The 12,942-nt window shown below is 30.0% G+C and overlaps 1 protein-coding gene across 7 annotated transcripts in view; it reads left to right on the top strand.

The window, feature by feature from the left end:
- The window catches only part of LOC122715667 (protein unc-80 homolog), a 49,621-nt gene that overhangs the window by 12,047 nt on the left and 24,632 nt on the right, over window positions 1-12,942 (top strand). For 4 of the 7 annotated variants that reach the window (XM_043938031.1, XM_043938030.1, XM_043938032.1 and 1 more), the window contains exons 3-15: window positions 138-280; window positions 2,325-2,354; window positions 6,754-6,883; window positions 6,973-7,164; window positions 7,266-7,407; window positions 7,993-8,346; window positions 9,476-9,923; window positions 10,036-10,159; window positions 10,228-10,420; window positions 10,637-10,778; window positions 11,144-11,253; window positions 11,335-11,525; window positions 12,555-12,764. In XM_043938031.1, the coding sequence (XP_043793966.1) occupies window positions 138-280; window positions 2,325-2,354; window positions 6,754-6,883; window positions 6,973-7,164; window positions 7,266-7,407; window positions 7,993-8,346; window positions 9,476-9,923; window positions 10,036-10,159; window positions 10,228-10,420; window positions 10,637-10,778; window positions 11,144-11,253; window positions 11,335-11,525; window positions 12,555-12,764 (2,409 nt within the window). Of the gene's footprint in view, window positions 1-137; window positions 281-2,324; window positions 2,355-6,753; window positions 6,884-6,972; window positions 7,165-7,265; window positions 7,408-7,992; window positions 8,347-9,475; window positions 9,924-10,035; window positions 10,160-10,227; window positions 10,421-10,636; window positions 10,779-11,143; window positions 11,254-11,301; window positions 11,526-12,554; window positions 12,765-12,942 lie in introns of all 7 variants that reach the window. The other 3 variants (XM_043938034.1, XM_043938027.1, XM_043938028.1) reach the window with 3 other exon arrangements.

The following is a 12,942-nucleotide window of genomic DNA, read 5'->3' as shown; positions in this document are numbered from 1 at the left end:
ACTTCAGAGTTTATTCATCAGAATGTAGTTTAATATAAAGTTTTTCTTTTTTTTTGATTTTTAAATTATTCGATTCATATTATTGCAGAGGATTAAACTTTAACAAATAAGTCATTTAAAGTAAATTTTATTTCTAGGAGAGCCATAGGAGCCTCGACACAGGGGATGATAATTTAACGAGACCGACTTCCACGATGTCGAAAATTTTTGAGGCGAAGGACGTCGATCACATGAAACATCCAACGAATCTAATAAAAGGAAAAAGCATGCCAAGTTTAAGGTAAGGGAATACACTTGCAAGTAAAATTAAATCTATCTCAGAATATTCTATTTTATATAAATTTCTTCTTCTTTTCATTCTCGAATTTTCTTCTCTTTTACTCGTACTTACATACACATTAAACGACGATTCTTTCAATCGACGTTGCATATTTTTGTTGAAATTTTTCAAACACAAATGTTTTGATCAATTCATCGATATAATTTGTGTATGTGCGTGCGATGTGAATCTTGAATTAATTTTGCCAATTAAATTCGAGCAATTTATAAATTGAAACGGAAAATTTCCAATTTTATGGAAAAATATAGCAATGCTTAAACTATTGTACGCTGTAAGAAACAAGCATTTTAGATAATTAATTTTTCTCTTCGAATGTTAGATTATAATCAGTGTTGGGTAGTAATATCGTATACATATTATATTATGAAAAATGGCATCTGTCAGCATTCAGTGTTACAAGTGTTATCTAGATTTAAGGTATTTTATTCATTTATTAGAAAGAAATTTTTTTAATATAATTGTCAATCATAGGAGGTTAGTAAAATATTCGTATTCATTAAATTATAATTAATTATAATTAATTATAATATAATAATATAATATAATTAATTATAATATATTTTTCTTAATATGTAATTTTAGATAGATGTCACTTTGGTTTTTATGATAGTTTCTATATAATATTCGTAGGTAAAAATGTAATGTATTACGCTTATTTTAATTATTTATTCTAATTATTATTAGCACGATAATCATGAATCATAATAGTGTTAGAATAAACTAGAAATTATATTAAATTTATTATTGATATATATTATTACAATATTTCATATTTACAAGCATAATTTCAAGGCGAATTTTTCAGGCATCTATTTTTTTTATTTTTAATATATATATATATGTATATTCAATTTATGATAATTGAAATGTTTGTTTAGAAAGATTGCAAGTGCATTGTTCTGCAGCTTGTATTATACTCAGGCCTCATATATTATAGATTTCAAGAGAAATTTTTTACCCAACACTGACATATTTTCCAACTATATATCTGAATTTTCGATAGAATAATCCCAAAACTATGTTATCCTAATGAATAGGATAGATTCTTCATAACGATATACATCGATATACATCGAAGAATGATGAATCAAATTGATTAATTTTTAATTCAAAATCATACACATTTTTAAATTGTAAATTTGTAAACATATTTTAAAATAAGAAAAATAAGAAAAAGAAATTATATTATATATAATTGGATAAATATCTTTAAATTTAACAGTAACTGAAAAATAACATCAAATTTACAAAATATGATTCATAATATGTTATATATTTAACACATTAATATTGTTTCCTTCGTGTCCATTAAACTTCTTTAATTATTCTCAAAAATATTCGAACATTGTTATAATTTTAATATTTTATATCTGAAAATAAAAATATATCAGACTTAGTTCAAATTATTAAATTCATTGAAAGAAAAAAAAATTTTCATGTTACTAAAATATTCGAATATCAATCCAAGATAAAAAATATTAATTCAATTTTTTAAACGAACAAATCAATTTCTCTTTTATCTAATTTCATAATTTCAATATTCATTATTAAATTGGCTTTCTGCCAATTTTTCACGAACAGAGTTTCTGAAAACAATTTCTTATTTTACTATTTATTACAATTATTAATTTACATTATTGTAAATTTTCTCCCAATTTTAACATTTTCGAATAAAATCCATAAAATTATACGATAAATAGAGAAAAAAAAATATTGTAAATTTGTAAACATATTTCAAATAAAATAATAAAAAAGATATCATATAACTGGATAAATTCTTACAAACTTCGATCTATATCCGTGCAAAGGATCTGCCTATCTTCATTCGAGTAACACAGTTTTGCCCACTACTGCATTAATTTGATTAAAAAAAAAAAAAAAAAAAGAAATCCCTCGTTTACAAAACTTATGCGTAATGTGTTTCTCTGTGTGTCTCTCTCTTCTCTCTCTCGTTCGCCTTTTCACCTCCTGAACTCGTACTCAGCTGCTTGATTAACGAGCTGACCGCGGGAGGGTAAGTCATCAACGTCACTCGGAGGAAGTTCCGTACTGCAGCTCGGTTTACACGCTTCTTTTACGAGCTTCCTGCTTTCCGGTAGGGCGCACAATTATCCTTTAAATACACACATATACACACACACCACGCCCTAACCGCCTTGGCCAGAAACAACGGAATAAACACTTTTTTTTCTCTCTGAAAAATATATTTTTCTCTCTCTCTCTCTCTCTTTCTCTCTCTATCTCGGACAAACGCGATATCGACGATCGATCCTTTTATTTTCCTTTTAATTTTATCGTTCGTATTTTCGTCAGAGGATGGCTAAGTTAAAGTTTTTTCACTTTATTCATTGTTGTTATTGTTGTTGTTGTCATATTATCGAGAAAGATGAGAAAGACGAAGATCGAGGAAGAGTGAAATGGATACACAAGGAAACGGCGTGTCGATCGTTCCATTTCCCTTTCTCTCGAAATTTGTCAGTGTCTTGGATAACGAGGCGAGAGATGAAACGGAGGAGAAGGTGTAAATCCATCTTCTGGCGAAGTGCATTGCACTACTCGTTTCATTGGCGAGTGAATAGGGTGAATCGTGTAATTTGATCAAATAACGTGATTGAGAGAATTAGTAAATTAATAACAATATGTAAAAAAATTGTGGATTAATGTTATTTTCTATTGTTTATTTTTTATTACGAGTAATTTGAACTTACAAGTTGGATGAAGTAAAGAAGAAATATAGCAAGACAATCATCTTTATCTTCGTCTCACTATTTTTAAATTTAAATTATTAAAAAACATATAATTCCATTCAAAAAATTGATCCTCACATTCTTGTTGCAAAAGAAAATAATTTTAAATTTTGGCAAATTTTGTATGGAATATTTTTGAACGCATAATTCATGAAATTGTTTGAAATTATACGAGTCATCTTGTATATCGAGATATAATTTTATGATTCCAAATAAATTTTTCTTGCCACTACATTTGTTGATAATTTGTTAATTTAATTTGTTAATTTACCTATTTTAATATCTTTTCGTCGAATTCCAGTAATAATTTTTTAAAAATTTCAACATTATTCGACATCGTTTTCTTGCATTTTTATATTTCTGATCTATCGTTAAACGCTTTGTTTCGTTTCTCGCATGAAAATTTGAACCCTCGTTTCATTATTTTCTACTTTCTAATCATCATCATCAAACTGTTCTACGAAAACAGAAATTAATTCGATATTAGTCAACGTAACACATTCCTCTTAAAAGAATTCATAGAATTCATGAAAATATAGAATTGTTATTTTAGTGATACCTTTTCAGAGCACAACAAGATATTTGATTATTTTCGCAATAATTGTTGAAAGAAATTTAAAAAGAGAATACTATATAATGGAATAAGACGAAAAATATGAATAAGAAAAATTATGACTATTTAATGTTATTTTTCATTTATAAATATTTAAATAATAACTTGAAAAATGCTTTGATCTTGACAATTTAATCATAGCAATATTGAATTATTAAAAAATAATTTACATACATTTTTCTATTTTAATTTTATATAAATTATTTTTCATTGAAATAAAATCCTGATATTTGTAGATAAGATATATTAAATTATTAAAAAATAATATACACATATTTTTCAATTTTAATTTTATATAAATTATTTTGCAATGTTTTTCACTGAAAATATAAAATCCTGTGATATTTTTTAATATATTTGTAGATTAAATATATTAAATTATTAAAAAATAATATACACATATTTTTCAATTTTAATTTCATATAAATTATTTTGCAATATTTTTCACTGAGATATATACATATAATAATATACATATATATTTTTCAATTCTAATTTCATATAAATTATTTTGCAATGTTTTTCACTGAGATAAAATCCTGTGATATTTTTTAATATATTTGTAGATGAGATATATTAAATTATTAAAAAATAATATACACATATTTTTCTCGAATTTCATATAAATTATTTTTCACTGAAATAAAATCCTGTGATATTTTGTAATATATTTATATACAAGATTAGATACACTAAATTTGCATATTTCCATTACAAAATTTTCAAAAATGATTAATAGCAATCTGTTAAGCTTAGATATTCTTCTAAATAAAAGAGGATTAATTGAAATTTTATTCGTATATAAAAAAACGAATGCAATCATGGTTTTTTGGTGAACCGTAGGAAACATTAATCATGCTTTGGAACCCATCAAGAACGAATTGCCGTGGAGAAAGAAATGTAGAGAGGTGAAAAAAAAGGTGAACTATAAAAGATACCTATAAAACAGGAATAACGATGATGAATATATCAGATAGTCTGCAGCAGATTAATGAATCATAATTATTAAACACAGGCTCTCCTAATACTTGTGTGAAATATTATTTAGATTAATGCATTAAAAAGATATTAACCCTTTGCAATTTCAATTTGCAAATACGAAATTAACGGACATAAATTTAATTTTACAAAAATTATTTTATTAAATTGAAAATTAAATTGAAAATAAGAGAACACGTCATCGATTTCGACAAATTATCATTAAAATATCTTTCGAGAATAATTCGTGATAGTTTTGGACACGTATCTTTAGAAAATTATGTACAAAAATATTTTTCACATTATAACGCGTTTCTAAGATTTGTAAGATCTATAGATTGAAGCTCTTATTCTATTTTTTGCTAATATTTTTTAGTTTCACGTTGATTAAAAATTATTTTTACTTCTTTTTATAAATAAGATAAAAAAGATTGTCAAGTTCAAAGCATTTTTCTTTTCATACGCTAAATATTTACGACTAAAATAAAAAAATATCGTAATTTTGTTATAATATTCTCGTCTTATCTCGTCATCGATGAGTAGAATTTTTCAATGCGGGAATACTCTATGTATGCCATTGCAAATAATTACATATTATAAATGTTATGTAATGTTATGCAATGTCCCAAAATAATTGTTTATTCATCGAGGAAAATTTTTAAACTATATTCTATTAATATATATTTTTAAGTATATATTTTAGCCCACGTTTAAATTTACAATTTAATTTATGACACGGCTAAAGATCGACCTCTTTATGACTGTGGCTAACAATAAATTAATCTCATATCTTACACTTTATTTAATTTATACAAGTATGATCGTCATTAATTTTCTTTTTTTATAGTAAAAATAATTTATTAAATAAATAATGAAAATTTGCAGTCATTCTTTAATAAGTTTTACGAAAGTAATACGATCCTAAATAAATCTTAAAAAATAAAATTTTTGCGTATAAATGCAAGAATTAAAAGATCTTACAGTAACAAAATGATAATTTTATTATTAACAGTTTTCGAATTATATTATTAATTTTTGTATAATCTAAATTAAAAAAATTTACGTCATTTAATCCTATCCTGAAGAGGAAAACTTTTTAAAAACTGAATAATTCGTAATAAAATGGATCATTCTGTATTTTAATTACAAATATAATTTTCGATATAAATTTTCTTGAAAATTATTCAATCAAAAAGTTTCATTTCATATTTTATTTTTATTTTAACTAATTCCTCAGATTTGTTCTGCCCTCCTTATTTCTCTCCTGGATTTTGAAACATTCGAGAAATTTATATTAGTAAAATTTTTTCACAAAAATACATATTTATATATATTTTGCATATTTTACATAACAGTCTACAAATATTTAAACATTTTTCTTCCGATGTTAATTTAAATGATAATTGATCATATTCAAATGGAAAAATTCTAAATAATTTATGTATAAAATTTTGTAAATTTTTTTCAAATGAATAATAATTTATAGAAAAAATATTCAATTTTACAATTTTATGCAGATAAATTTATATTTGTACGACACGATTTTATATACATAACTTGAACACAGCAATCCACGTCATACAATATTCATAATCATACAATATTCTCAAACATATTCAAATTTATTTCGAACTTTACCATCACTAATTTTATTATCAATAATTTTACAACGATTCAAAGTAACCCATGTAACACTCGTAAGGAGGGCAGTGTCTCATTGTAAATTACACAACCTTACGAAGATACAAACATTCCCTCTTGTAAATTACATTCCCCGCATTCTTCGATCTTCGAACCATCTTAAAACCATCGAAGATTTTTACTCGCAAGAATCGAGCAAAATTAAATATACACAGTATTAAAAGAAAAAAAAAATAAAAAAAATAAAAAATTGAGAAGCACATCGAGCATGCAACGTGGAATGCTGCAAACGCACCAAAGTAGATAAGAACCTTAGAGATCGAACAGTAGTAGCGCTTGACTCACAAATGTCCAAAATGGCATGAAGAGAATCGAAATGCAAAATATCTCTGCACATTGTGCACCATAAGATTCTGATCAATCTCGTGTTGTAGGTACATTGGCGATACTCGAATAGAGAGGAAACAAAGTCGATTTTACAGTCAATCGTATACAGCACCGAACCCCATCATCACAGTTACGGAGCACACGCCTACTCCTTCCCCAGACTTCATGAAACGACAGGTAAAAAAACCAATTTTTGAAATTTTTAAAATTCTTCGATCGAATTTTATCTAATTTTTCACCCATTTTCTTTCCTTTTTCTCGACCAGGGTTCGATCGACAGTCAATTAGACGTGATTAGTATGCACGGTAGTCGTTTAGATTCCGAGAGGAAACCCAGTCTAACACGATCTCAAACGGACTCCAACATCACTTACGCGAGCGACGAAATACCAGAAGCGCCTGGCTCTTGTTGCTATATCACCAAGGAGGGAGACATCGATCTTCAAGTTGTTCTAAAAGTAGAATTTCGAGCAATTATTTTGATTTATTATTATTCCCATATCATCGAGATTTTTTCTCATATCTCGAAATTATATTTTAAACTTGTCTTTCTTTATAGGCAGTGCACTCGGTCGCCTTGCGGGACAATAATTGTTGCACCTTAAGGGTGTGCGAGAACATTTTAAATCTGGTCGAACTTTTGATAGATATGGGCGTGATGAAACAGTGTCTTCGAGACGAAATTACTGGCAGTATAGCAGGTAAAGGAATATATATATATTTTATTACAGGATTTATTACAGAATGTGTATAAAAAAAATATACGTATATACAGTATATAATAAGATTACAAAAGATATAAATAGATATAATTCCTTTTCAATTTGACAATAATACTATTAAATCCATAATATTATTTTCTTTTTTGTAAATTAAATTAATTATCATAAAATCTCTTGTTATTACTAACATTATTCGAAATGTATATGGTACAGTTAATATTGTCCTAATAATAATTAAATTACTATAAAAAAATAATTTATTTCCTTAGAAAAAAAAATACTCAATAATTAAATCTTTTGCATAAAATCCAACTAAAAATGGAAATCCACATAAACTCATTATAATAAATAATGTAAATAATATATTTCGAAACAAACAGAAGTATATACATTTATTACACATTTTGTATATAAAATACATAAAATAGAATAAATAACATTTGATAATAATATTCCCAAGAAATACTTAAATTACCCGAAATGCTTCAGAATTTTCTCTCAAAAATATCCCCATTCCACAACAATCGTTTTAATAACCTTTTTTTTTTTTTCATCGTTTAACAGAATCAGCGACAGCTGTAGAAAGAGCGGAGGCAGGGAAGAAGAAGGAGTCTCCGGAGAACGAGCAGGAGTATCGACAGGACAATCTCTCAGAGTCCAAAGTCTCGTCCCACAATCTTCTGATGAACTGCGTGATCAGGGTGGTTAAGCATCTTGGTTGTCCCCACAACTGCTCGGAAGGTATACGCGGGCAACAAGCCGATTTTTGCCGATCCCAGGCGCAAACCATCCTTATGAAATTGCATCGGGCCAGCTCGAAGCAGTTCTCCCGATTCCTGAGATCGATGGTGCGAGAGCAACCTATACCCGAGGTTCTGGAATTCTTTCACGCGTTGGTCGGATTCTGCGTGGATCCAAGTTCGTTATTATCACCACTTAGTGAGTAAATCGAGAGGAACGAAGAGAGGCGCCGCGCATTTGCTTTCAATTACAAATTGCTGCAAAATTTAATTTTTCAAACGCAAACTCGAGGAGGGGAGAGATATTTGCATTTGGCTCCTTATAACTTTTTGGCTGCGTATACATTCGTTGTTTTGTTACTCTTGATTTTCGATATTAGCGAGAATCCTGTTGAAAGCTGTTGGAGGTAGAGATGGGATCGAGTCGAATACGCACATACATTGTTTCGATTTAGAGGAATTTTAATTTTCCATAAATATTTAATGTCATTTAGCGTCACGAGTGAACGAACAGTCTAATTTTAATAAATAAATAAAAAATAACGACATTAATATTATATTTTACTTTGGAATCACGATTTTAAATATAGTTTGGTCGTATCACGTGAAATTTGCCGTTTTTGTTTAGGCTTTCGAAACATTTCGAACCATTCAATGACCTTTTCCCAAAACAGATTCCAACTGACTGTTCCATTTCTATGAAACGCAAATGCGAAGGAAATTCTTTGAAATGCCGCTTTTAAAAGCTGTAAATAAGTGAGAGATTTCATATTTCGATTCAGCTAATTTTTATAGAGCGGTTTTTTGATGTCGAGCGTTGTTGTAAAAGAATATTGTGTATTCACTGATGCCAGTTGTTTCTTAATCGATTATCCCCTCGGCAGTGGGATACTTATGGTATCTCTTCAGAAAAGAATAATGAATTATTTCCTTTGCAAACTACCATATATTTATTGACTATTGTTCAGATTGTGCACAATTATCGTATAGTGTTCATTTCATCGTCACACACATTTGCATCCTTTTCTTCCAATTTTTTTCATTTTACCCATCGTAAATATGTGGAAACTATCATTGAAGATACTCTGCTTCCATTTCGATTTTCAATTTATTCTTGTTCAACATGAATTTCGATCCATTCTATTTTCAAGATTCACATTTTCTTTTTAGAATCTTCTTAGAAAGCTAACTGTCAAACAATTAAAATTAATCGCGCAATTAATCAAGATGATCAACTTTATCGCGAGACACTCGATCCCATCGCTACTCGAAGCGCCAAGAACTGAACCCTATTTTTCACGTGGCAGATCAGAAACGAGGGTCGAGCAAGTCGCCCGAGATCTCAGGATCTCAGGGTGGCTACGCGACAAATTTCGGGGCCAATCTCATGGGTGGCGGGGGTGGAGGGACCGGAAGTTCCTCCGCGACGCCTGGCACCGTGATGGGTGCCGTGGTCGCCGCGAGCGGCGCTGGTGGCGCATCTTACGGATCGGTCAGCCATGGGGCGCGAGGCATAGAGGGTCACGTTTTCAACTACGTGTTCAAGGCGTTGGTCACGCGTTTCGTGAAGTCGTTGAAAGAGTTGAAGTCGCAGGAGAACGTGTGCCTGTACTGCGACGTTCGACAGTTCATGTCGTACGTGAAGGAGGTGCATGGGGGCGCTTTTCGTAGAGTGGCTTTGAGCGGGATCCTGGACTCGGCCGACAGGCCCAACAAGAGGTGCAACAGCAACGTTCAAACGACTCGCGTGATTAGGTGAGAAAAAGATTCGGGTCTCATCTACGAATCTCTCGAAATTTTAATTTTAATTTTCCTCTATCGTCGAAAAATATTCGCATTTTTTTTTTGTTGTTTACTTACAATTCAGACACATGCATCAATCGGATTTAGAGGAGCACGCTGATATCGGAGGGGATACGTGTTACACTATGGACGACAGAGGGACACGAAAGTATTTTCTCAAAAAGAGGAGTACATCCTCCACGTGTGCGGTACGTAGATACGCGAAGAACGCAAGAGAGGAGACGTTTAGAACCTTCACTGTGTATGTGATATATAGTTCGCGTTCATGCAGAGCCTTCTTGAGACGGAACTGAGCGAGGAGAACGCGAAGATCAGCCAGAGCCCCTTAGGAAATTTGAGGAAGAAACATCACATACTCACGCCACGACAAAGCGAACGAAATTTAGGGATAGAGGCTATGAGTTCTGGGAAAATTCGAAAATCAACTCGCTTTCAAATCGGTGGCATAGGTATATATATATGCAACACGTATAAATTTCTGATTATCGTTACGAATATCATAAAGACAAACGAGAAGAATAATTTTGAAGAATCGAATTCCAGATCGAAACGTTTTAAAAAAGAAAGATTATCAGATTTCGATCTGGAGTATCGTAGAAAGAAAATAATAACGAATGTAAAGGAAAAGAAACGTATTTGTTCATAATTTTATTGATTAATTTTAGTCAATTGGTTTCGAAAGGAATATGGTAGAACTGATTCTACAGATAGTCACGAAAGCAGCGAATCGCCAACAGATGGCAGTTTCGTTAGGCAATCCAGTTTTCATTACGGCCATCATCGTAATGCGTCTAGATCCGGACGTGGGTGAGTTTTTTTTCACAGAGAGAAGCATCCATAACCAAAGAATTTCTAGAATGATTTTAACAACCAAGATCTCTGAGTTCTTTCCTTTCTTTTTAAAACATGAAGTGTCAAATTTTAACGTAAAAACAAGTAGATGTAAATGTTGAAAATTAATTCTAAATTTCATTGACTTCTGCAAAGAAAATTGATAAACAAAAAAAAAAACATTTTGACAAAATTTGTCGAATCAATCGAAATCTTCAAAAAAGTAACTAACCTAATCTTACCTAACCTAACCTAACCAAACCTAATCTTTTTAACCTACTTTAAAAGTTTCAACAATTGACATTTTTTTTTTTAAATACAATTACTTACGACTTCTTCAGAGTCGGCCTAACTTTCCAAAAAGCGAAACGTCGAATGGAGGATCAGTTGAACAAGATCGGTTTCGGAAAAAGTAAGAAGAAGGAGAGTTTAGAGGATGCGCCAGGAAGTTGTAAGTCGATCGACAAGTTATGTACGATTCTCTTTTTTTTTTCAACAGAGAAACATGAAAGAGTGTTGGAATTGGTAACAGATTTCAGCAGAAGGAATTCGATGGAATTCGGCGAAGCTTCCAGGGAATCAGAGTTCGTGGTATTGAAAGAGAGAAGACTGGTGCCCCGCAATGCCGTCTACGATGGAATGCTAAGATTCTCATTCTTACTGGAGACATGCCAACCGGGTTCGGTTCCTGATCACTATCTAATGGCAGCGATCTTAGATCTTGTAAAAAATATTTTATTTCTCAAACACATTTATCTCGATAGAAGATTTCTGAAAAAATTTCTCAAAATTCTCAAATTATCGATCTTACCTTAACTCACGACCAATCAACCATCGTTTTTTCCTGCTTTAAAATTTAATTCTTAACTCTATCTATTTTTATTTAATTGTCAAAATACATTCTTTATTTTTTCGGTGATTTTTTCTTTAAATCGGCTAATCGATAATTGGTGACTTGTATAAGTATTTTAGATAAATTCTAGCAGTTGATTGCCAAATATAGTCTGCTGGATACTCCCATCGATATTTTACTAATGCGAGTCGCAAGAATTATTATTTGTTTTCATCACTAAATTCATGAGATCCTTATCACTTTGTCACTTTATATGAACAATTTGAATCTTTCGAATCTTTCGAATCGAGTAACGAATTGTTAAAATTTCTGTCTAATTCGTTCCAAAAATAGAAGAGTTATGTCTTAGTAAATTATATAATAGATAACAATTTTTTGTCCAAATTGTCCTGACCAATTTCAACTTTATATAAAATGTTAATCTTTTTAATAAATATAAAATATTCCATAAAATATTCGTAAATCTTGAATTCTATTTATATATAATGCATAAACCATTAAATAAAGTTTGAGAATATGGAATTCTAATTTTATCAATATCAATGGCAGCAGCATTTATAGATTATGTTCTTCCTTGAAGATCAAATATATTAGTTTTACATTCTAAACAATTTTTTTAATAAACCATTTTTGTATTACTTTTATAAGAATTCAATAGTTTTATTACATCCTGTGGAATATCCTTCCAAATATCTACAAATATCTTTCGTAAGTAGTCAAATAAGCGTCTGAATATGGATGATATGGCAGTCAACGTGCTAGATATTTAAATTTTACCAAGAAATACATTGGAAAAATATTGAGAAATTGCGAGTGATCCTAAGTTTTTGACATAAATATATAATAATATATATATGTATATATTAAAAAAGATCGCCATATATGTATTCTATTTATAGCCTTATGCACCAGTGGTGGCGCGAGCGTCTCTCCTATTAGAGTGCGCCCATTTTGTTCACATGTGTAACAAGGGGCAATGGCCCACTTGGATGAAAATGAACTTGCCTATGTTTCGGCCCTCGGTCCCAATTAACAATCGGAGTACATCTATATCGAGAATCCACATGCTTCAACGTACAGCTGGAAAATTGTTTTACCAATGGGCAGAGGTATAATTATCAAATACTGAAACGAATAATTATCAAATACAGTATAAGACGAATAAAGTACAAAGTAAATAATATTATAATTATAAAATATTCAACACAGAGCGTTAAAAGAAAGCTTTGATCTACTTTAAGAATTTATACTGAGAGAAGTGAATCAAATATTTTTCGAATATTATTT

This window comes from Apis laboriosa, unplaced genomic scaffold, assembly GCF_014066325.1.
Source record: "Apis laboriosa isolate Shangri-la unplaced genomic scaffold, ASM1406632v1 scaffold39_cov144, whole genome shotgun sequence".
NCBI classification, from domain to species: domain Eukaryota; kingdom Metazoa; phylum Arthropoda; class Insecta; order Hymenoptera; family Apidae; genus Apis; species Apis laboriosa.
Note: the sequence above shows the minus strand (reverse complement) of the source record. Positions and strands in the feature narration are given on the sequence as shown.